General features: G+C 27.4%; 2 protein-coding genes across 6 annotated transcripts in view; one reads left to right on the top strand and one right to left on the bottom strand.

The window, feature by feature from the left end:
• Nucleotides 1-2,559, top strand: part of LOC107440896 (Actin-related protein 2/3 complex, subunit 5) — an 11,900-nt gene extending 9,341 nt beyond the window's left edge. Inside the window, exon 4 of one of the 2 annotated variants that reach the window (XM_043040990.2) lies at nucleotides 1,584-1,763. In XM_043040990.2, coding sequence (XP_042896924.1) covers nucleotides 1,584-1,625 — 42 coding nt within the window. In that variant the 3' untranslated portion in view covers nucleotides 1,626-1,763. Of the gene's footprint in view, nucleotides 1-213 lie in introns of both variants that reach the window. The other variant, XM_016053972.3, reaches the window with a different exon arrangement.
• Nucleotides 2,560-13,269: 10,710 nt separating this feature from the next.
• Nucleotides 13,270-27,029, bottom strand: part of LOC107440894 (latrophilin Cirl) — a 162,482-nt gene continuing 148,722 nt past the window's right edge. For all 4 annotated transcript variants that reach the window (XM_071188379.1, XM_071188381.1, XM_071188380.1 and 1 more), the window contains 4 exons: nucleotides 26,451-26,619; nucleotides 25,302-25,421; nucleotides 21,322-21,382; nucleotides 13,270-16,219 (listed from right to left, as the gene is read on the bottom strand). In XM_071188379.1, the coding sequence (XP_071044480.1) occupies nucleotides 15,453-16,219; nucleotides 21,322-21,382; nucleotides 25,302-25,421; nucleotides 26,451-26,619 (1,117 nt within the window). In that variant the 3' untranslated portion in view covers nucleotides 13,270-15,452. The remainder of the gene's footprint in view (nucleotides 16,220-21,321; nucleotides 21,383-25,301; nucleotides 25,422-26,450; nucleotides 26,620-27,029) is intronic.

A 27,029-nucleotide genomic window follows, 5' to 3' on the forward strand; every position in this document is an offset into this window, starting at 1 on the left:
TATATATATACAGTGGTGGCCAAATGGATAAAATGAAGTTTAAAAGAAAACAATTTTTTTGGGTGTTATTTCTGAGACAGTTTTTTTTCTTCGTGTCAATAATAATTTAGGTTGAAAGAGAGTAAACCTTTTATTAATTATTATATTTCTATGAAAAACAGTGTTTGAATAGGGTATATTGTTTAAAAAATTAAGTTTTTGATTATATTTTAGGTATATGCTGCTGGTGGAATGGGAAGCATTGTAAGAGTGCTCACTGATAAGAAACATGTTTGACATTTAGTTGTTGCGGGAAAAATATTCCTCAATATTGAGTAGGAATATATTTAAGCTGTGTACATTTAAATAATTCTCTTAACTATCTATCTTTCAATGTTCTCATCAGTGAACATAAGCTTGTAAGTGATTGTAACAAGTGATTAAAAAAAGTGACCTGGTGCTAAAAATAAGTGTGTATTTGTGTTTATGTAAAGGATGTTCTAAAATTGTTTTTTTATTTCTTTTGTGAAAAAAAATTTAGATGAATTAAAATGAACAAAAACATGTAATTAGTTGTAAAACCTATTAAGAAGAAAGAATATCTTCATTAGACTATATGTATCCAATCTTTTAGTATAAGTATCCAATCTTTTGCATAAAAATTACCAATTATCATTTAGATAGTGTTTAAAAGTTAAGCAAGTTTAATATTTTGTTATAATTTTATCTTTCATTATGTAAAGTAACTGGTTAAGCATATTTGAATAATTGTTTTAAGCACATTTTTCCTGAGAAACCCCTACTTTGTCTCAGGGTTGCAAAAAACCGACCTACCCATTAAAACCCGGGTGGATTTTACTGGGTAAAACCCACTCTAAAATGGATTTTTCTGAAATTGATTTATTTTTTTATCTTCTGTTATATTAAAGAGCTATTCTATTGAAATATGTATGTAGTCTAGCTTAAAAAACTGACCTATGATGAAAAAACTTTGTGTTTGGAGACTGGGGAGTCACCTTTGCTGGCTATATTTGACTGTATGGCCATTGATTAGACAGTGCCTTTAATTTGCTTTTTATACAAAAAAAATTATTTCCTTAAATATTTTTTAAGCTTAAAATATAAATAAAAAGTAATCCTGTATAAAAATAAGTTTCAAATGTGTGATGTATGTGAGTAAATATAATATTTTGTATTATGATGTCAGAAGAAACTTTTTACAGACTTTTGCACCAATTTATTTGTGTTAATTATTAATTGCACTTTAATTACCTATATGTTAAGTCAACTCATAAAATTAAACTTAATTATTAATATTAAAATAAGGTACTTATCCCGTCCCTCTCTTTTGAAAACCCCCCCAATAAAACATGAAAAACCCAGAAAAGCCCAATAGAACCCACCCGGGTTGGTTTTTTCAGGAAAAACTTGGGGTTTTTTGCAACCCTGCTTTGTCTATTTGTCCTATACTCTGATATATGATGTGATTGATGTATTTAAAGAGTTTTTCAGTGCAAATTAAATGTTTGCTTTAAAAAAACATTTATTTTCCTCGTTCAGTAGTAATATTTTCTGATAATTATAGGCTTTTTTTCTCTGTTTAGGGAAGAACTTTATTTGAATTGCATAACAAGCCAGAATTTTAAATAGATGAGCAAGCCATACTTTTAAATTATGTTTTACAGCCAGTTTATTATTTTTTTATAAATATTTCTGTTACATCTAAAGCAGCGACAAAGTTATTCAAATGTTAAATACTAAGAGTACTTACTAAGTTTTACAGATTTTTTAAAATCTTTGATATACTATCTCTACTTTACGTAAGGCTTTTAATTTTAAGTTTAATAATGTATTTTATAATCTTTCATTAGTCTTATAAATGTAATGGTATCTATCATTAAATGTCTCGAAACAGAATGGACTGTTTAAAGTGACAATTTTAATTGTGCTTTATTTTCTTCAGGAAAAGATAAGTATTAAAATTTGGTACTAAGTGATTTATATTTGATTGATCATTATACTCATGCACTCTATGTTTATTCAGTTTTTCTAAAAAATATGTTTGATAATTATACTCGTGTATGATTAGACATATTCTTTAGATGATTTAAATATTTAATTTTAATAATATTGTTATGAATAAAACAGTCTTTTTAATGCTTTTTTTGATTATTTCATTTGTGATACTCATTTAGATGGTTTAAATGTTTTTTTCTGTATTCCATTTTTCATATTAAAATGTTATGTATTTTATCTATACAAAATTGACATTTTAATTTTTTGTTCTCTATTAATTTTATTGTTTGCAAGCTGATTGTTAAAATATCAATTATCTAATCAGTCTAAATAAGCATCATATTTTTAAAGTAAACATTCCTTATTTGTAAATGTTTTTTCAAAGCATAGATATTGTATTTTAATCTATATAAACTGTAATCTATAGGGCTTCTACTATCTTTTTGAGCTTGTTTTCATCATTCCTCATTTTTTGCTGCAATTTATTAATGACAATGGACAATTAATATTTGAGTTCAAAACATGCAATCTTTTTATGTTTCAAATAAAGCATTTTATGTGTGATTTCACAAGATTTGTTGCATATAGGATTGTTCACTGCCAAATGTTTATGTTTTACTCAGTGAAAATACAAATATAAATATTTCAGTTTCGTTTCAATAAATCCTTTATATAAGTTAAATTTTTTTTAAAAGTTTTTTTTTTATGTACCACATCAAAAGTCAAATATTGTGGAACAAACCTTATTGCTGTTCCATATGTACAGTGCTTGGAAAATGCAATTTGCTTGTAGATTATTTTGTAAACGTTGGTAGTCAATTTTTATCTATTTAATTTTAGAAACATTTTCTTGAAAATTTAAAATTTTAGGTTAGATTTGCAGTATTTGTTGTTAATTGCTTTATCTTTTTCTTGAGCAAAATTAGATTGCGTAGCTTATATTAAAATAGTTCTTTAGATTTCATGCTACCTTCCATATTTATTTTGAAGTAACATGTTGATTGTACTTAAAATATTTACATTCAAGATCTCTAAGATGTTTTTCATAAGATAACTTTTTGAATTTCAGATAAGTGTTTTAATATTTAACTAATTTATTTCAAAAAACAGTATGTTTAAAATCTCTACATATGTAACTTATTTTATTTTGTCTAAATTTTTTTAATCTTATCAATTTTTTCAAAAATAGTTTCAGCATAAATCTCAATAAGTGGATATCTTAACCACAACAAACATGCCTAATTTCATTAGTTTTTTGTGTGAAATATCATTCTTTTTTTATTAATCTTATTTTAAAACTTATCATAATTGAATTAAAAGTAAAAGTTATACCATTAACAATGAATTAATCGCTTGGATAGATTATTGTCTGTTTTATAATTAAAATTTACTTCTGTTTTTACCTTTATCATACCAACAAAAGGTTAAACACTAGTTAAAACGAAATTGTTACTTGAAGTAAACTGAAAGATTTAGTTTTTTTTGCAACTATATTTTATACTAATAAATTTAGTTTTTATATACATGTATTAGATTTTATTTAAAATACACTAAAATGTACTTAGTTAGAAATTAGGTCTAAAGGTTTGCATTATCATCTAAACATAATCATTCATATTTATGAATAGAGCAAAAAAATATCTAAAATCATAATTTAATCAGTAGTTTTAAAAATTTAGTTTAAATTATTTGATCATTTAAGGATATTTTTAATTTTTTATGTTCTTTACATATTTTGGAGGTAATGAATCATTTAAAAACTATCGCTAGAGAAGTAACTTGATAGGCGTGGAATAGAATGAGACAAAATATAATTTACTTTTTTAAAGCATTTTTAAATGTAATTCTGGTTTTAACTGGGAGTTTAAAAAATTTAACTTGATTCATTAATTTTCGGATTGATTTATCACTTATATTTATACATAGTTATTTCATCTTTAAAGGTATCACAGTGGTAAAAGTAAATAAACATGAGGGTTGGAACTTTTTCTTCTTCACTGACACTAGTACATCTTGACTGTCTGTCACATTTTAGCAACCCTTGTTGAAGGTTTTTGCCCACCTTTTTGTTAGTGTTCAGTAATGAAATGCAAATTCCTCACAAGTTTCTCATGGACTTAGATGACTTATACTGTACAATCTCTGGCATATTAACACTTCATTCAACTCCATTAATCCTCTAGCAAAAACAGTGTGACATACTACGCTAAACTACCGACTAACACAAGACTCTGTTCTATGCATTAGTGCCCATGTGCTAGGGGTTTGATGGGCAAGTCCTTTTTCTTTATAGTAGACTAGGTTTGTAACTAACAAGTGGCATAAATGACATTTTTCAACTTTGTTGCCTGGTACTTCTACAGCAGTGTTACCACTATTAAGTTCCAACTCTTGTTTATACTTTAATAATAGTTAATTAAATAATATGTTATAATTCTAAATAAATTTAAATAAGTCAGTATAATTATTTAGTAAATTTAATGTTTTTTTCCTTACCAATGCAACAGACTAAATATTGAATAGATACTAACTATCGGAGTATTCTGTAATATATATTTTTATTTTAGCTCTAAAAATGGTATCTATAAAATAGTATTTTCTAGTAAACTTTATAATTTGTAAATGAATCCTAATGTTAGTCCCTTTTTACAATCTTCATACAAACTATACTTTATTTAAACAGATTATTAGTTTGGAGATTAAATTCTCTGCAATCTTTTCAAAACTGTTGATTGTAAAATTTTATGCAATTTAAGTGTATTAAAACTTATTTCAATGCTTGGAAAAAATGTAACTTGGGAAATATAAATTAAATTTAACATTTACATTTTCTGTTACTATAAAAACTAGAACAGAAAATCATCTTCATTACTATTAAAAATTACAAAATATATCTTTACTAATGTTTTGCATCCATGCATAATTCAGATGCAACTTGTTTTAGATTTTGAAATCAATGTTTGAAAGATGTAACATATTTATCAAATATTCATTACACATTGCATTTTATGCAACATATGCTCATTATTTGATGTTTGTATATATTTTAATAAATGAAGGGAATTTTATAGTACCCTGTAGGCTATGTATTAATAAGCTCAAGTTTACCTCTCTTGTGATTTGTTAGATGAATAGAATAATATATAAGTTTTGATTTATTGGTGTAAATAAAGTGTAGCATTTTTTATTACTGTTATTATTTTAATTTAGAAAGTTAATAACAATGCCATTGCTTTTTGAATGTAGCTTTAATTTATTCTTTATTTAAAAATATGCTAATTTCTAAATACGTTGTATCTTTTATACCTTTGAAATAAAACTTAATTGAAATTATTAAGCAGTTATGTTTTGTATTCTGTTAAATAAAATTTATTTTTAGTTTCTATGTTGGAGACAGATAAAAGTATTGTTTTCCTAGGGAAAAGAGAAAAGTTGTTGAGAGAGAAGATTTGCATTTCATAATACAAGTATTATCTCACTCCAAAATTATTTACCATAATGATTTCTGATTTAAAAATCTTATTCATCATGTTAAATTGTAAAATATGATTGTAAATACTAAATTTTCACTGAATAATTTAAATTTTTTGTTCCTTAATGAAAAGCACTGAAACAGAAATATAATTAATGAGTTAATGTATTGCTATTTATGATTAATCATTTGTAAAAAAAAGTTTTATTTTTAATTTAGCTGGTAAAATTGTATTTCTTTCACATTTAAACTACCCATTTTACTCATCTTGATAGACGCAGTGCTAATTTTCATCTATAAAAGTAACAGTAGTGGGTAATTTTTGATATTGATGCTTCCAAGCCCCTTGTATTGATTATTGAATTTTAAGAACACAAAATATGTACCAAAATATAATTGTTTATATGAATAAATTTTTAATAATCAATTACAGTAGGGAACCGATTATCCGGAATGATCGGGACCATCGTTATTCCAGATAATTGATTTTTCCGGTTTTCTGAATAGCTACAAAAAGCCGTTTTTTCTTATTATTAAACCCAACTAAAAAAAAAAATATTAGGAAATAATCTTAAAAAGAAGAAAAAACGATGAAGTAATACAGTAATGATTATTTCTAAAATGATGGTACGGTAAACATCTTTCAGAAAAGAAAGAAAAATCCTAAAATCTTATGAGGGAAAAAAAATTATTTTTTCAAAATGGCGGGAAAATGTATCGAATTTCGTTCCGGTATTTTGGTTTTCCGGTTTTCTGATTTCCGGATAACGGGTTCTGTACTGTATTAAAATTTTTAATTTTTGTTAATTTAAAGCATATTTAAAATTAATTTATCATTTTAATACAGAAGTTGTAAGATAAGAAAAGTTCTGCAACTATTTATCAATATTTTTTATTACTAAATAGATTAATAATAATAAATATTACTAAATAATTAATAATATTTCTTTTGGTTGTACAGTTTATTTGAAAGGGATATAACCAAACAAGTTTTTATGTATCTCATCTTCTACCATGTAAAATTTGCATATCACTCTCAAAATCATATCTCCCCCCCCCTGATAATAAGGCTTTTTTCTTACATTTTAAGATAAAAAAATTGGGTTTATAAGCATAATGTACATGTTCTAGGGCATTTCTTATAGCACACAAGTATACTAAGAGAAAACATCTTTTTTTTAATTTTTGAAATATATTCAAATTATGTTTTATCAAGAACTCTTAACATTTCAGCAATTTTTATTTTTTGTTGATACTAGAAAAATGGTTAGGGCCACTCTCATTTTTTATTACTCTGTAATTCAAAAAATAACTTACTCAAAACAATGAGTATTTCTGCCTGTTAGCCTTTTAGGAATATATAAATAGAACCCTATACTTATAATGATGGGATAGACCAGTGTGGCCCCTAAGGTATTTTGGTACGTACCACATAGCCTCTGGCAGGTTTGTGTATAAGGTATCCTTTAGTAGGTATAAAGAACCCCAGTTTCCTTAAAAGAAAAATAATATTTTAACAGATCTTCAATTATTATTTCTAGAGAAAAAGAACAATTACAGGTGACAGCCTGTAATTGTTCTTTTAAATTAGCTTTGTTCAGCTATTTCTTTGATTGGCTGCAGTTTGAGAAAGGTAAGCATTATTTTTAATTCTTAAATCTAAAATTATGAAAATGTAACATACATCTAAAATTAGTTTCCTCTTATTGTTACAGTTTTTTGTAATTATCCTGTAAATTGTATTTTTTGATTAATTATATTTACAATTTAGGCTTTGTAGTATGACCTATTACTGCAACCTTTTCATTAATCCTCTTTGTTATTGCATAAATGCAATGCTATTCTAATGCCTATTAGAACATCTGCATTGAACTGTTTATCCTAATATAGTGACCAACATATAGTCTTTTTTTTTTTTTATTCCCTTTAAAATTACTTACTGACAAACATTTTTTCACTTCTGAAACAAAATGCTCAACAATGAATCATTTGATTGAAATTTTTTTTTTAAAGAAATATTTAAAACTTTAATTCTTTTCGTGAGAGACATATATTAAATGTGAAGCATTTTGAATTAAGGAAAGATAACATGATATAGTGTCTAACTAGTGTCTTTTCTCAGGTAGTCATTATCTCCAATGTAAAAGTAAGTGAAATATGGATTACTTTACATTGATGATTTAAAGTGTGTATAGGACATGAGGAAATAGATGTGAAGTCATGTTTATATTCAATAGGTTAAAAAGATGCATTCACATTCTTAGTAACTTCCTTTTCAATGGTTTCACTAAATTTATCAATTAAAAATTTTATTTACTCTTTTTTGTGAAATATTAATTCACTTGGATGGTTTATTTTCGAAAATATATAAAATGTGAGTCTTTGTAATCATTTGGGTATTCTGTTATTTACCATAAACGACTGTCTGGAACAAGTATATAATTTTTAATGCATTTTTTAACCTGTTACATATATATAAGTTCAAAATGTAGAGAAAGCATGGCAAAAATTACAGAACAATGAAAAAAGGAAAATATTAATATAAAAATCAGGAAAAAAAGGTAAGAAAGTTAATAAAAATCCAGAAAATAAAAGATATAATCTTTTCATCAACTCACATGATTATATCTGCAAAAAGGAGTGCTTTCTAATATTGTATCAATGTAGCCAAAGCAAAATATATCAATACAATAATGTGAGGAGCACTAAAAAATTTTTACAACAAAAAAAAGAAAATAAAATGTAAAGAAAGAGCAGAATAAAACATAAAACAAAATCTATAAAGCGAGTAGCGAATTCAAATGAACTTACATGAACGGGAAATTTTTCAAGAATGACTTCAAATAGTTTCGTAACAAGATTGCCAGATTACAAAATATGAAAACAGAATCGCAAATTGAGGTAAAAGTGTAAGTAGAGGGTTTTTGTTTTAGAGTGCATTCTTACTGTGGTACAGAAGTGCATTTGATTTGTTAGTTACCAAGGATGGGCACAACTGGATAATTTGAAGTAGTTGACAATTATATATATACAGTTAGGAACCGATTATCCGGAACGGTCAGGATCATCGCTATTCCGGATAACTGATTTTTCCGGTTTTCTGAATCGCTACAAAAAACCGTTTTTTTTTTATTGTTAAACCCAACTTAAAAAAAAAAAGAAATTTGGAAATAATCTTAAAAATAAGAAAAAACGATGAAGTAATACAGTAATGATTATTTCCAAAATGATGGTAAGGTAAACATCATTAAAAAAAAAAGAAAAATCGTAAAATCCTATGAGGAAAAATGTTTTTTTTTTTTAAAAAATGGCGAGAAAATTTATGGAATTTCGTTCCGGTTTTCTGATTTCCGGATAACGGGTTCTGTACTGTATTATAAAAAAGTTGAGTTATTATTCTGTTATATCAGTTATTATTCTGTTGGTTTAAATCTTATTCAAGCACAGAATTGTTTTGCTGAAATCAGTCCAATATTTTTTAGGTTTGAGTAAATGTTTGTTGTATTTTTGTACAAATGTAACCATTTTACAACAGGAGTCCTTATATCGAGAGTCATCTGTATTTTTTATTAAAATAATTTTTAATAATGGAGTTGTTCTTGATAGAACTATACTTTATAGGAACATCCAGTAATAGAATATGGTTTTTAAAATTATTGAGAATGAAAAATTTTAAAAAATTACTATTATTCGGAAAGCTTCTGAATCACCTTTTCATTGTTAGACAAACTTTACTTGAATGCAAGTACAAGTTACTACAGTTTTCTTCTTTGTTTATGTTCCCTAAAAATAAACTTAATATTACCTTTTGGATTATGATGAGTAACATAAGAACTACTGGAAGAAATGGGTAACTTTTTACAAATTGTGTGGTAAATAGTGATAGTGTTGTAAAAACCTTGATTTTAACTCTTTTTTTTTAATAACACAACAGCTTCAGTTTTGCTTTGTCGCACATAATATTGTACTTTAAATTGATTGACTTGAAAGTGTGCAACAGTTGCTTTTATTGAGACAATATTTTCATGTGTATCAATAAAAAACTTGGAAATATTTTTATACACTTTATTTTCAAAATGATCCTTCTAACAAACAAACCTATAATTTACAATGAGCAAATATTACATAATATAAAGCCAAAAAACATGAATTGTGCAAACAGCAAATTCCAACATTAGCAAGCCAAAAGTTGGAGATGACAAGTATCACAGCATTATAAACATCTGACATTGAACCAGACGCCCATTTGACGACAACTAGAGGCAGAGCATAATCACAGTTTGTGAGGATTAATCACCAGGACCGCAAGCTGACATAGTTAAAAAGAATGTCAAATTCTTTTGAATACATACATATAAAAGTGTTGATAAAATAGAAGGAACAATAAACATTCAATGATTCAGCAGTAGGATACACCTCTGAATAAATAACCACGTTTACACACACCTATGCATGGTTGAAAAACAAGCAAGTGATAATAATAATAATAAAAAAACTAATGAAATCAAATCATCAATGTTTCTCATGATGAGTGGTAAAACACTACTTTGCCTTTAAGAACATTACTCTGGAGAGATTAAATTCCTGTTTTGTTTTTTTTTTTTAAAAATCATACTTCTAATGTAAAAATATAGAATTTTAAACATTTTGATTGTTGTATTTTTTTTTTAACTTATACCATCAAAAGATACATATTTCTTTTTGGTCAACATTAACTTTTTATCTAATGTTAATTGTTGTGTTTTGTTAAGCTATATGTTTTCTGCGAATTTTATGAGTTAAAACGAGTCTTCTATGCTAAACTATTAATGCATTAGAAAATATTTGCTAAATCAATATTTATCTAAGATTTGCAACTGATAAAAAATCGATCACACAAGTTTTTATTGACAAAGATAAGAGAGAATTCTGCCTGAAACAAACTTAAATCTGCAAGCTTAAGTTGCATAAAAACTAAAATAAAAAATTCACGCAGACAGAATTCTTGTTATTTGAGTGTTCCTTCCAATTATTAGAACTCTGAGGCTAAATTTATAAAATTTTTTTCATACTTAATATTTTCTTGTTTAATTTAGAAACTACTTTTAATTGCAGAGAAGCAACCTGCTCCAAGTTTGAAAAAAAATGGGAACTAATGCTCTGAATGAAAGTGGACAGCTAAAATTGGAAATTCAAGAACTGATTTTTACAATTTCTTTCAATACTGCCAGAGTAAATTTCAACATAGAAACAACTATAAATGTATATTTGTACTTCAGTACTAAAAAGGTCAATGTTTTGTATGAGCCCTTTCAGTACTAAGATATAAATTTATTACAATTATAAAAGATTTATTAGATAAGTAAAACATTGCCAATATAACCAGTTGTGGGCAAGGCGGGGCATGGAGGTTGAAGCTGCATGATTGTGTGACCATTGGACAAGTTACCATTGCTTTCTAGACAAGCTTTAGATAAGTGTTGGTGTTTTCTAAACTTAGCCATCTAATCACCCCGGTTTTCTTTAAATTTTAAATTGTAGGTTTACCTGCTTAAAAAAAAAAGATTTTTCCTATGCTATTTTTAATTGGAAAAGTAGTGCAGAGCAGGTTAATTTTAGTACAATTTTCCTCAGAAGCTCAACACTTGAAGGATAAACTGCATTATGTGGAAATTAAATAAGTTGCAAATGCAATGTATTAGGAAAAAAATACTTCGTTTAGTATATTTTTATTTGAGTTTGCTCTGTAGGCAAAGAAGTTTGATTACAACACCCTGTATATGATATTTATGTACATAATATACATTATATGCAATGTATATTTATATTCACTTAGTGCATCAATAATTTTTCTCACAACACCTAAAAGTGTGAAGAAAATATGTTTAAGTATCCTTATGAAATTCTTAACCCAGTCGTTTGGCACCAGCAATCGAACATGTGGATAGTCTCGACATAATGGAAATTTACTCATTCATATGATACTTGATTTGTTCATTGACTTACAAATCCAGTAAACATATTAGTTCCCATCTAAATAACGAGACTTTTTTTTAATCTGTTAAATGTCAGATCAATTTCAATACTATTTTGTTATGATTTACATAAGATATTAAAATATTAATTAGCACAGAAAGTAGTTATGATGCATAATATAAGATCTTAAAGCTTATTTCGCTGGTAAAATGTATGGTGCTGTGGGGAAACCTAGTGCTGATAACAAATTTAGTGTTGATCTCCAATGCAATGAACTCAATTTAAGAGTTAGTTATCCTTTTATGGTGCTATGAATAAATTTAGTGTTTATCATTGGATACTTTTTAATAATCAGTATTGTTTCTTTCATGGACAGCATGTTTAGCCAAAGCAAACAAACTATAATTTGTTTCGTATTTTATATTTTGTTTCTTGAATTATAAAACTTGCAAAGAGCTTCATTGTAATTTAGAGAAAATGTCAGAAATTATTGTTTTGTTTTATTTAAATTTTACATAATGGTATATCTTGTTTGATATATCAGTTTTTCTATGAAAATTAATGAGAGTTTACATCAATTCTTAGGTTGCAATGATTTTTAAGACTGAGGCTTAAACTGATATTTTTTATTGGAACCTGAAATTCAAGCTCTAGTTTTGATTACCAAGTTGGAATTTCTAATTGTTTGTAAAAAGCTGACCCTGTATTTAGTTTTATTCTAACCATTTCATTCATTTTGATCAATGATGAAAAATTCAGAGTAATCCACAGGTATATAGAATATGTAGCATTGCTGATTTGGCAGTATTATATTAATTAAATGGTTTAGTAAAAAATGTTCATAATTACCATTCTAAGATTTATCATGAGTTAAACTACATCATGTGGTTCAAAGTATAACCAAATTCAAATCAACCATTTCATAGATGCACTAGGTAAATATAATGAGATAAACAAATATTAAAAAAAAAATTCAAATTGAAAATAAACAATTCTTGTAAAGCTTGGTCTCAATTTTACACAATTTGTTATCATACAAAGTAAAATGGTGTCATCACATAACTTTATGAAATGGAAATACAAAATAATGATTTATGTAGATTCTTTTGAGATAAGGATGTAAATGTCCTTATTTTCCATCTATCACATTTATTTATCAAACATTTCCAGACTAATTAATAAGAAAGTGCACAGATATAAGTGTAGATTTAAAAGTAAAAATTGCAAATCTGAAAAAATTCGGAACAGTAAAAAGTGAAAAAATATGTTTGTTGCTTCTTTTAATTTGTTTTTACATTTTATATATAACATCAGATTTACATTGTTTTGAACAATCTAAATATAATACTTTGGTTACAGCAATCTAAATTTCATTCTATAATACTGTTATTTGTAGTATTATCTACATTCAGTACAGATCTAATTTTTTTTTTACTAAATATGTACTAATAATTAAGTTTTTATTTGTTCTGATCAATGTAAGTCAATACTTTGTTTATGATAAGCATGAATAAGATTTTTATAAGTAAAATATAACTTCAAATTTTGCAGTTACGAAATTTCAGTTTTTCGATCACACACTTTTTGTTTCAAAGTTATATGCATTTGATTATCGAATATAACTTTTTGCAAATTGAGTTTAATAAAGTTTTAGATTTATTTTATAAATTAAGTTGAATAAAATTGACACATGATAATTTGCATACAATTTTAGTACTGTAATTAATGCACCAATAGTAATTAATGCACTAATATTTATTTTCACAAGCTAATACTTTATTTGTTATAAGTATTGATGCAATTTTCTATATAAAAAATAAAATTGATTTGTTGTCATGGAATTCTAGTTTCTTTTTTTTTTTCAATTTATGAAAAATAGAACATAGTATTTTAGCATATTTATTTTATTCCCCCTCCTAACTTGCATTTAGGGTTGTAAGATTTTTATGTTTAAGAAATTCTAGTTTTTTCGTAATAATTTTAAAATTAAGTTTACAAGCATTTGATCATAGAATAACTAAATACAGTACAGATCTAAAATTCCCTTTATAAGTTTATATTTATTTCAGAATTCTCATGCGCTTTGCTCAACTTGAAATTTATTACTGATCTATAAATCATAAGTGAACTTTATGTTGAATATAAGACATAGCACAAATTATGTGAAATGGAATGGAAATGTTCACATAAATATAGAACAATTTGCATAACATTTATTCAAGTGCTTTTATTTTAATGTTGTATGTCTGGAACAGTTTTTCTTGATTTTAATCTTCATATTTTAATATGTATTTATTTTTTGTCGAATACATCATCAGTTTAATAAAAGCACCCATATGTTTCTATGCACAAAACTTATCAATATAAATGCTAGTAGAGAATTGGATATCAGTGCATTTCCCATAAATCTGACCAATTACTTAAATTAAATTGTATACAAATAGAAATTCCAGTAGGAATTAAGTTACATTGTGATATGCATATCACATTTATCAGAATTGTTGAAATAAATGTAGTTTTAATTTTTTACTTGATAAAAGTAAAATTTGAACTACTTGAATTTTGAAAATCTTTATGTTCATTGCCTTGCCTAGAAGACAATTGTTTATATTTCTGAAAGCTTGCAAATGTAAAATAGGAACATAAAAGGAAATTAAAATAGGCAAAGGTTTAACAGATATCATGGACATCCTTAAAATAATATATAATTTTAAACTAAGTAGCTTATTAGCCTACACATGTTTAATGAAGCTAAATATTCAATTCATATTGATGCAGATGAGAAAGAAAGAGTATTTCTTTTAAAAAATTAGGATAGTGTTAGTAAAAATTGGAACAATGTTAGAAAAATAACCAAAATCAATGCTTTTAACTGAGAAATATTTGTTTGCTACCACTAGAAATATTTCCCCCAGAAAGCGAAGAAAGTTAGCAACCCTGGAAACATAAAAAAATTCTTATTCAATTCAATTTTGTAATGAAATGAACATGAAAATTTCATTTTTATTTTAAAGAAGTGAAAACTGATCAATAAATATAAAAAGTAGATAAGCACTGAATAGTTAAGGTGTCCAAAATCTACTAAGGCGATTTTCTTGTAAGCTGGAGCCTGTGAGTATGATATAGTTTTACAAATATTTTTCTGAATTTCGCAATCGGATTAGTACAGAAATGTGTTACCAGTATTATTTTATTACTCAGAGTATTTGATTTAAATATATTTGAATGTTGACTTTATTTAATAAGTTTGGTGAATTTGATTGTTTAATCTTATCATTATAAAAATACTGGTTTTCAGATATTTAACTTTTAATGATTATAGGCATATAAAATTTTGATGATGATTATATGCATATAAAATGAAATACATAAATCAAAGTCTAATTTTCACGATATTCAATCATTCACAACTATAGTTAAAGAATTGTAGTACGTATAAATCTTTGGTAAAAATTTTTTTGTGAAAGATTGTTGGAAAAAGATAAAACAATACAGAAAGTGTGATGGAGTTCATTTTGAATATTACCTAAAAACAAGAATAATAGTTAAAGATGAAAGTATCATTTCTATACTGTAGAGTTTTAATAAAAATGAAATTCCTGTTTGAAAGACTTATTCATACTGAAATTTTAATATTAGATCAAAATCACGATAATTGGTCTCAACCGTTTCCTTCCCAACATAAAAAGAAAAATTTTCAAGGATACTTTCAATTTATTCTCTGTTTAAATTTCGATGTAAAAGTCTATATTATTTCTCAAGTATTCATAAAAAACTTTGAGCTTGGGAAAATATTAACAATTTTGAGCTTTTTTTTAAAAATATGTTTTTGCTGCTGAGGGAATAGTTAGGACCAATTAATGTCGTTTTGCTCAATATTAGCATAAAACTGTGTAAAAATAGGAGAAAAAAAGGAAAATTTGGGACGGTTGAACAGTGACTAGCTAAGAACATTTAGACTAGGAATTATAGTTTTCCTTTGCGTATGAAATATAACAGAATATGTTTGACAGTATTATTTATAACTTTGTCAGCAATATGTGCTGAGCTTGTAATGTGGTTGAATTATAGATTCATCTGGCTGGATCCTGCTCACAACTTTGTTACCATCTAAAACTGCTAATACAATAGAATTATCATTTGGATTTTGGAGCAGATCTGGTAATGAGGGTTCATAATGTTCTGACGAGTTTTTTGGAACAAATTTATCAGATGAAGAATTCTTGGAATTCTCATGGCACGAGGATTTAAATGCCACTGATACATCTGAAAGACTTTTTTGTCTTTTTATTGGCCTATTTTGATTTCGTGCTTGCTTAATTTGATCATGTGGAATTCGGCAGTCTTTAGGCATCGTACAAGACATTTGAGATAAATTTTGTCTATTTTGAAACACTACTAATCTTGGTTGTTTATCAAATCCATAAGTTGATGTGGATTGCTGATCACTGTAAGGAGTGTTTTTACAATAGTATACTTTTGGTGGTGCTCTTTGCAATGGGGGAAGGATTTGATCAGCATTGTCATCTGGAAGATCATCATCATCTATGGTTTCATATATATGATCTAGAAATAGGCCATTGTCTGAAGGTAATAAAAATTGGTGGTTATCCTGATGTGCCAATTGGTGTTCTGGATGGTTTGAATGCATGTTTGTGTTTTCACTAATGTCATTTTTCATTCCATAAAAGGACTTCCAATTGGTATTATTCCTAGCCATCCATATGCCATTTTGTGAGATTAAATCATCGTCACTTTCATTTAGTGAGTTTGAAGCAAGTATTGGAGCAGAAGAATCTGAAAAGTAAAAATAAGGTTAAAAGTCAATCAATTGATAAATACTACTTTAATTTCTATTTTGTTAAAAAAAGTATCAAATCTTTTTTCTTTAGTACAAAATAGTTGTATTTCACTAACAGAAACTGAGAATGTTCTTTTTTTTTTAATAAGGAGTGAGTATGAAATTTTTTGGTATTCTTAATTTATTTTTATTATAGTATCTTCTTAAACCACTAAATAATTAAAATTTCTGATTGCTAGTATGAAAATTAAACTTTTCATGTTTTGAGGAAGGAGCTTACAATGAATATTTTTGGGCTGATAAAACCTGCACCTAATTTTGTATATATTATGAGAAATCTGATTTTTCTATGCATGGAAGAATTCTAATTGAAATGTTACTTTCTATATGCAGGAGTTAGATCTTAAAAATATTATCAAAATTCACATTTTTTAAAAAAAATTTAGAAGTTTTGCTTTAAAAAATGATAAAAAAGACTCACTGACCAAAATTGAAACGAGGAATAAATTGAAAGTAAAGAAATGTTATAATTTTACTATGTTGCAGCAGGCTCAGTCGAGAACAATAACCATCCTTTTGTTCATTAGTACCTTAGTGGTAAAAAGGCAAGTATCTGAAATTCCTGAATTTAAGTTATGTATACTGTCTCTAAATAGGAGCCACTATTTCTTTAAAAGAGAAAAAAAGTCGAAGTTGTCAAAATAATACTTTCTAAAAAGTAACAAGTATTTAAGGATCAGTCTTATTTTAATTTCAGTGCAAAAAGCGTAAATATGAAAAAAATATTAATTTGACAATTACGACCATGTGAACATTAACTCTTATAAACAAATATAGTAGTATAATGCCATTTATATTTAGAGGCCAATTTTTTTTTCTCTCGCAAAATCATGCTTCAGTTTTTCTGAAGGAAGTTGAAAAATTACTTTTTTCCCTCTTAATGTTTTTAAAAAGAGGGACTGCCCCTCTACCTAACTTTTTGTTCTGCTCAGTTTTAATGAGGGTGGAAGATAGAGGGAACCAGTTTCTTACTGTCATCAAAAATTAGAGAGGAATAATTCGTTTTGCAGGTTTAATAGGTGGATCTTAAAATTATCCAATCATCTGAAATTTTATTGATCAGGTTAGTCGTGGTTCGATAATTGATACTAATTTCATAATTTTTTTAAATGCTGTTGGTTGGTTTTGCTTCAAAACTATTTCATTTTTTATGGGATTATTGAAGGAGACTTCGGTAAATTTTTGAATAAGCTACAATTGCTTGGAAATAATAAATTTTGTCCTGGAATTTTACTGCAAGCATTATTATGATAGTAAATGGATCAAACTCCTCATTGTAGGTTTTTATATGTAATTTAAGAACTCTTTACAGAGTTAAATATAGATATGTTTAACTTCAAAAATAACAAAGTACTGGGAAGGGAAGCTTGAGATATTGTTTAGCCTATTTTAAATCATATGTAATGGTAGAAAATGAGTTTATATCTCTTTAAAAATAGATTAATATTCTAAAAAATGTTATATAAAGAATGTAAATAAGTAACAAAAATTAAAATAACTGTTTTAGAGTTACATAATAAGTATAACTGTTAAATATTTTAAATATTAATTACCTCAAGCTTCCCTTAAATCAGAAAATATCACTTATTCCATCTTTCAAACATAAACTACATTTGCTCTGTATGGAGTTCCTGAAACGTTAAGGAAAAAGTACACTAAACTTTTGCCTCATTTATTTATTTATAAACTTCAAAAATAGAAATTTAAAAGTTTTTTACTATTTGTTAAGAAGGTATAGAATTTATTCAAATTCCAAAATTATTATTATATTCAAATTCCAAACATTTTATAATTTTTGTTCCATTTTTTAAAAAAATTGTTTTATCAATTTGACAAATTCTTTGATTCTAAATCTAATGAATTCTTTTGATACTAAATTTAATGAATTGTTTTATACAGAATTTTAAATATTATAAACGTTTAGATTATTAAAAAAAGTTTTTGAGCAAAGACCTAAACAATTATTAATTTGAATTCAGAATCAAATTTTAGATTTTAGGACTTTCATTTATTCAAAGGATTTTATAACAAAATTTCTGAATTTAATTTTTTGACTTGGTCACATAGCAACAGGCCCTTCGTTCAAGTTTTTCTCCCTCCCCTTTCTTTTCCCTTGAATGGTGTGGCTGACCTTGTCCTTTCGAAAATCCTTGATACATGCAAATTGTGTCAGTCCACTTTTGTTTTTGGTCACCTTCAAGTACTCATTCTCATGATGTATGCTAAAGAATGTTCAGGAGGCTTCTTTTTTTAGTGGTCAGGGACCGGTTTTTCATAGAAATGTCTCTAATTGGACTTGTCTAATGATCTGGTGAGTATAAAATCTAATAACACAGACAAATATACTTTTTGAATAGCCCTCAACTTAAGATTATTAAACTCTGTTATTCAATGTTCAACATATCCCCTCCCTAAAATTTCCACCTTAATTAATGATGCTTGTTTGCTTAAATATTATAGTCTTTTAAATTTCAATAATGCTTATTGGCAGGTAAATCTCTCTAATAAATTAAAAGAAGTTTTAACATTTTCCACACCTTTTGCTAATCATTTATTTTTGATCAAGATTTTTTAAAATTTTTTTGTTTTTAAGCAGGAGGTGATTATGTGACATGGTCGCATAGCAACAGGCCTTTCATTCAAATTTTCTCCCCCTTCTTCTCCTTTTGAGGGTGTGGCTGACCTTGTCCTTCATAAAGACCTTGATATATGCAAATTGTGGTGCTCCGCTCTTGTTTTCGGTTACCTTCAAGTACCCATCCTCATAACGTAGGAAGCCTCGAGAAGCTTCCTTTTTGAGCAGTCGGGGACCGGTTTTTGCATGTAGCATCTAGCTTCTTCCCTGAACAAGTGGATGTGATAAAAACTTGCTGCTATAAATGTAGGAAAAGATAATGCTACTGGCCCCAGTTTTTGAAGACAAATTTTGTATTAAACCTGAATTTTAATGATTATCCTTTATCAAAGAAAGAGTGTGATGACTGGTAATTTTTGCATCTCTTCTTATATAAAAAAGAAGAGGGGAAGGACCTGTCAATAATGGGGGTAATATGATTGTTTGGGCATAGACTGAATGCCTCAGCTTTGAAATAAAGTATCGACGATCCTTTACTGTGATATCGGTGCTACTTAGATTGTGATTTGAGATTGGTGTTTCAGGATGCTGTCAGACACATCAAGGAGAATTACATAAAAATTGATCTTTGAAGTCTTCTTTTCTTTGGCTTAAGTGCCTAACACACAGTAATCGCAGGACAGTTGTTCCAGTGTTCAAAGATGGGTTCCCTAGTGTCATAGAAGTTAAAATGGCTGTCTCATTATTCAAGTGCAAAAATAAAGAAATTTGTGTCCTGGATATAAATAGATTTGATTTTCTTCTTTTGTGTTTTTGAACATTTCATCATCAAAATCTGTTATGGATGACGTTCAACAAGAAGAGGGGTAAGTACCTATTTTTTCAAAGTATCATTGTCAATTATTACTATTGTTGAGCATGATTACAGGTTGAACAAATTGAGAGAGAGTTGCTTAGTTTGATAAATCATAATTCCTAATTCAATAGCAAGCTGTGCTAAGGCATTGTTGTCTTTTACTTGCTCAACACTTGTGTCACATGTCATTAACAAGTAGGTAGTTTCAATATTAGGATTTGAAGGTCATTTTTGGGAGTACTGATAGTGGTAGATCATATCATGATGGTTAGGGGTGGTTTTCACCATTGCACTTATACATCGAGTTAATTATGTATGTTTTACATTGTTATCTTGTTTGAGTTTTAAAACAGAACAACAAAATTGGAATTATGCTTCCAATCATTGCCTCCAAAGTTCCAATTGGAACAGTTTGTAAAATATGAGGATGAATTCTAGATAGAAGTGTGTGGTCAAAGGGGACATCTAAAACACAACTAAGAATACTAAATCTTTAAATCTATGCATTTATATTTTTTATGAAATGAAAATTTTTAACACATAAATACTTGACTTAAATATTTTTGAAGAATAAAATATAATTTTAAAACAGGTTTAAAAAATTTTTTTTTAAGGTTATTAACTTTTTTTTTTCATTTAAAAGTATATAAATATTTTGTTGGTAATAATAATTGTTTTACCCCACAATAATTTCTGCTTGCATTTAGTACAAAATGAATTTAAAATATATATTTAGATGATTTTTTTTTTTATAAAAGTGGATTTTTTTTCCCCTCTTGCAGTGATTATCATTTTTTTCTTTTTTTTTCTTCTAAGGAACATCTTATTAAGAAGATTGCTCCAAGTATCGAAACACCTTTCTATGACACTGATTACATTTGATGAATCTGTGGCATGTGCTAGCCATTTAACATGTTGCATCTTAATTCCATTTATGATAAAAAAAAAAGACTGGCGGCTAAGATCTTAAATACAATTGTGTCACAATAACTTGAAAATAGCTGAATTTTGATTAAACTTCTTGTAAAATTAGTAATTGACAACCTATCTAGTGAGGCCGGGATAGCCTGGTCGGTAGGGCGCTGGGCCCATATCCAAGAGGTCGTGGGTTCGATCCTCGCCGGCTGAAGACTCCCCGTGTAGTAAATGGTGACTGATGCACGTTAAATCTGTCGAGTCTCAAAGTCCTCCATGTTCCCACAACAAATCAATACCTCTGGGGGTACTGATCCAGGAGTTTCCTTGTCTTCTGGATTGGTTCAAAATTACAAGGCTACGGAGTTGAACGTAAGTAGTCGTAAACCCATGAAATTGGGTCGGCTGTTCAACGACGGTTATAAAATAAAATAAAACCTATCTAGTGACATTTTCTTGAAGGCGTGAGCCAAAAGTGGACCTGTGTATAATTAATTTAATGGTCATAATGGTTCGGCTTTACCATGTACATTACATTAAATTAAGAATTATTGTTCACATAAAATACTTTCTACAAAGCAGATTTAGAATAAATATTCATTTGACTTTTAAAATATTTTTGAACACCACCTTATATATTATTAATCAACCACAAGTCAGAGCTTCATGTTTGAGATGAGGAAGAATATTACCTGTGACATTATTTGAAGATGTAGGAATTTTTTCTGTAGCTGCCGCCCAAAATTCTCTTGACTGAAAATAAAATTGTCTTCATTTTAATATTACTAAAATATTTGTTACTAGAAGAGCAATCATAAAATTGTAAAAATACAGGGTGCACTTTAACCCCTGTGCTGAATAATTTCTAAAAATCTAGTTAAAAAATATACACAATAGATGTTGCAAATTAATATCTAAGTGAGAAGAAAAACAAGAATGAATGTTATCAAAATATGATGTGTTATTAACAGGGATGAGAGTAGTCAGAAAGTAAAAAAGAGGAAATCCAAGAATGAATATATATATATANAAATGTGAAAACATATATATATACACACGCAAAAATTTGACAAAAAAGTGAGATCTTTAAACTTGCAAACCATGTGATTATAAATCCTGATGATTAATTTCAAAATTGTATGAATATATAAATATTAATCACGTCTTAATTTTAAATTGAGAGAATATGAGTCCCAATATGAGGCTTTTAAATTACGTGAATATGAAACTCTATATCGAATTTTAAAAAATGCAGAAATACGAATCATGATGCGTAATTTTTAGGCACGTAAACACGAATCACGATGCATAATTTTCAAATCGCTCAAATATAAATCACAATGTCTAATTTTTAAAGCACGTATAAATACGAAAATCGATGTTTGATATTACAATCGCAAAAATGAATCACGACATAGGATTTTAAGCTCGCATGAATACGAATCACTAAATAGGATTTTAAAAGCGCGTAAATACAAATCGCTATGTGTCCCGCAGTGGACTGATCGTTAAGACACGGTTCCCAGCAGACCACCGAAGTCAAGCATCACTGGCTGCTGTCAGTGTGCGGGTGGGTGACCACTTGGATCAGTGTGCGTAGGGACCGAGGGTGTGCTGTATTGGCCCTCGTTAAACTGTTCTACCATAAAGTGCTGGACTTCGCGTACAGATCGTCGGACTACCGAAGCGGGGGTGCCATCCCCTCTGCAGAGGATCAAAATTGTGATAGCATGTCTTTGGATCATCCTCAGGGATGTTTCCCAGACCGTCGCCAATAGCCCATTGTGTAGCTCTAGTGCGAAGTAGATGAACAACAACAACAAATCGCTATATTGGATTGGATTTCGTATAAATACGAAAATCGATGTTTGATATTACAACCGCAAAAACGAATCACGACATAGGATTTTAAGCTCGCGTGAATACGAATCGCTACATAAGGTTTTAAAAGCGCGTAAATACAAATCTCTATATCGGAATTTTAAATCTCGTAAATAAGAATCGCAATGTACGATATCTAAATCGCCTGCATAAGATTCGCAACGTTCAACTTTTAAATCAGGTAAATACGAAAATCAATGTTTGATAATAAAATCGCGAATTTAAAAATGCATAAATACAAGCGCGATATTGGATTTTTAAATCTCGTAACTAAGAATCATAATGTACGATGTTTAAATAGCGTAAATAAGAATCGCATTGCGCAACTTTTAAATTAGGGAAATACGAAAATCGATGATTGATATTAAAATCGCGAGAGACTGGACTTGGGATTTCTAAAAGGCTTGTTTGTATTGTTTTTGTTTCGACATAATAAATAAAAATTTACAGATTAATTGAATGAGCAAATAAATATTTTCACTGGAAATCCACCTCTATTATTTTATTTATTATTATTATTATTATTATTATTTTTCGTTTGCTTTCACGCCAGACAACAGGGTCACGACGTCGAATTGCAGGGACGAATTGCAAAAATACGAGCTATCCGGTGGACGAATAAAAATACGGAAAATCTTATTTCCTGTGAAGAGAAAATAGCTAAAATTGGTAAAAATACGGAAGGGTTAGCAGCTAGGATGTAGTTTGAATTTTCTGTTTATCTTTGAAAATCGTAAATAAATACGATTATTTCATTTTAATGATTGAATTTTCAAAAAAAAAAAAAAAAAAAAAAAAAAAAAAAAAAAAAAAAAAAAAACGGGATACTTATTTTTTAAAAAAAAAAAACTAAACTTTTAGAGAATCCGAGTTTTTGATAAAAAGGCTGAAATGTGAAAAAATCTCATCCCTGTATAAAGCTTTATCAACCAGCTTTATCCCAAGGTAATGAGTTTTTGAGAAACTTCAGAGGGAGGAATGAGGACTTCAATGCTCTCGCTCCGTGGAAAATTAAATTTCTAATAAAATATTTTAACTTGTTCAAAAAAAAATTTGCGTGGAAATTAGCTGAAAAAATGGAAAAATCTAAAAGAAAGCGGAAATTCGCGAATCCGAGGAGGAATCTCATCCCTGTATTATCAAGATCACTGTCATAAAAAGAAGAAGAAAAACAAACGCTTGGTTTTGTTATTTTTCAATATAATAAAATATTAGTAAATAAAATAATAACATAAAATAATTGTAGAAAGAAAAGGTTTTGTTAAATAACAATACACTTATATATTTTTTTTTTGCTTTTTCAAGTAGTGAGTAGAATATTTTCTTTTAAGTCTATTAAAAATGAAATGAAACATATTAGACATTTATTACCAATAGTAAATATTAAAGGAATAGTTTCCTAAGATTTGGCTACTAAAAAAATTGCTTAAATGAAGGTGAAATTTAAAGTAGCAAAGTCAATCTGATTGCTGCAGGAAAATAGAGCCTTTATAGTAATCGTATTCCGCCTCCTTTCTGATTATCAACTGGTTTTGGGTTTTGATACTTTTAATACCACCTTCATCATGGTTGAAGTTGATTTTAATTGATTATGATTAATCAGATTTAAGAGACTTTTTTTTTCACTTAAAAATATATTTATATTATTTTATTTTTGGTTGGGATTTTAAAAAAAATATTAAAGTCAGTGGTTTAGTAATACTCTGTATTATTGATTGATAAATTTAATCTATAAATTTGTATTATTGATGTTGTATACAAGAGAGAAGAGTTTATATCTCTAAATCACCTTTCTAGATATTTTTTAAAATTAATTACTTTAAACTATTAAATTATGAATCAAGTAAAAAAAAAATCTAAACCTTCACCCAAAAGAAATTTTGCAAATTTTGTTTTTGAATTACATCTGTATCCAAAATTATCTGTATTGTAAGGTAATAGTTATATATTTTCAGATAGCTTATTTTTTCTCTAGTAAGAATCTGTACTCTAATAATTTATTAAAACAGTTTTTAAAAAAAATTGACTGTTAGCAATTTGATGTAATTGCAATGTCATTTTATTAAAATCATGGTTTTAAATATATTGGATAAAAAAAGCAGTTAAGCAAAATTGATCATTATTTTATGAGCTATTTTAACATATTTGCATAACAATTTTCTGCCAAGCTCAGTTACTAAATTTAATAATAAAGTCAAGCAGTCTCTCAAAAGCCTGTTGCAGGTAAAGATCAAAGACGTTTAGACTTCATAACTTTGTGACACATGGCATGATGGTGGCAATGTGGGCAGCATTGCACATCAGTTGCCTTTTTTTTTCTTCATACAAGCTGGGACAAGCTTGAAGCTGCTGTGGAGTGTAACACCCCAGTCCATCACAACAACAGCCCAGTGCTTTAACAAAACCCCTAACCAACTGTTATATCATGGCTTGCTTCATTTAATAAAGCTAAGAAAAATTCGTTTACATTTTTCTTACATTTCTACATATAAAAACAAAACAGGCCCTATCAAGAACTGGGTTCAGGTTTGAGATTGAAGGATAAATTAATGTTAACTGATGAAAGCCTTGAATTAAATTTTCTCTCTCTCTCTTATCCTTTTTTCTAATGTTCTTTCTATTTCAGCTGGTATAATTTTTAATGTTTTAACTATCTTTAAGTATTACATAATTAAAAAAATTAAAATCATGTTTGAGATCAATAATAATGTTGAATCTGTCAAGTATATTATCATTGATAATGAAATTCCAGATAGTAATTATAAGTTTTGATCATCATCTATATACTTACAATGCAATCTCTTGAAGTATTCACTACGGCTTCAGTTTGACTTGTGGATTGTGTTTCTTGTTCTTTTGTCTTTTTAAAACATATATCATTTCTTAAAACTTTTTTAAATTCTTCTTTCACCTACAAAAAAAATTTGCATAAGTAAAAATTTGCATAAGTAAAAATTATATATAAATAAAAAACACAACACCTTAATAAATTTTGATCAAATAAACAGATTTTCATGAACTAAGATGCAATCTATAATTTGAGAGATTAAATATGCTAAAATATTTGTGCAGAGGGTATTTTGATTTACAAAACCACAAGGAAAAAAAGGTATTAATGGAATTTAAATAGTCTTGACTTCAGACTTGCTTCTGGTTATAGACGACCATGCTCTTGACGGTCACTATAAATTATTATAGGATTTATATTAAGTTCTAAAATCTTCTGGATGATATTTCATACAAATTAAATCCAAATTGAAAGATATGTCTTAGTTTTATTTATGAATATATCATCATTTTTTGTCATAATGTTTATAATTCTATGGCGAGGCCAAATGAATGGTTTTGTTTGTCCTCTTTGACAGTTACTATTTAAAAAGGAAAGCATAAGCTTGTTGTAGCTTATGAGGAGGCAATTAATAACTTTTGATTTATACTTTGTTTTACTCATTATTAGCTACGATGATAACCTTGGGCCTAAGATACATTCCTATATTTGCTTTGGTACTCAATAAAAAGAAACAGAAAAACTAACTCCTGGTTTTGTTACTTTTACATACAATAAAATATTAGTAAATAAAATAATACGAAATAATTGTAGAAAAATAAGAAGTTTTGTTAAATAATGATAAATTTGTAGATTTTTTTTGCCTTTTCAAGTAGTGAGTAAAATATTTTCTTTAAGTTTATTAAAAATGAAATGAAACATGTTATACATTTATTACCAATAGTAAATATTAAAGGAATAGTTTTCTAGGACTTGGCTTCTTTAGAAACATTACAAAAATTGCTTAAAATACACAACTGCAATAAGAAAAGTAAATATCAAAATCAATATCAGTTAAAAAGTCTAATTAAAATGTATTTTAAAATGATTTTCATTAAGATTTGTTAAATTAGGTTAAACAATAAAGTTAACAGAGATGTTATTTAAAGTTACCTTTTCATTTTGAAAACAGTATAAAATTAGAATTGCAGCACCTTGAATGCTGTTGAATATTGAAAATATAAACGCTAATGAACTGGATCGCTCATTAATAAATAAGAAGGCTGATGTCCATGTGCAGCATAAAATTGTAATTAAAATAAAGCTTCTTCTGTTCCACTTTCTGGAAAATAAAACATTCAGTTTAAAGCAAGTTAAGTATGCAGTAAAATTTCTACATACATACAAATTTTTTAACTATTTATCAATTTACACAATATGGCAAAAAAAAAAAAAAAAAAATCCCGGGAAAGCAATTAAAGGCAAAGCCTTAAACAAATCAGGCTCAATCTAAGTGAAGAGCAGAATAAAAGCATCAAGAACAGTTTGATTGTTAGATGAAACTAAATGGCTTTTTTATTATTGCTTCTTATTTTCTTGCTTTTTGATTGAACTCATTCAACAATTTTTACTCTTTAATTAATTATATATATTTTTTTTAAAAAAAAACAGTATTTTTTAGAGTAAGCAGGAACATTGATTTTAGTAGTGAACTAAGCTCAACTGTACAAAAAATTTACCATTAAGTTTTAT

Source organism: Parasteatoda tepidariorum, chromosome X2, assembly GCF_043381705.1.
Source record: "Parasteatoda tepidariorum isolate YZ-2023 chromosome X2, CAS_Ptep_4.0, whole genome shotgun sequence".
Taxonomy (NCBI): Eukaryota; Metazoa; Arthropoda; class Arachnida; order Araneae; family Theridiidae; genus Parasteatoda; species Parasteatoda tepidariorum.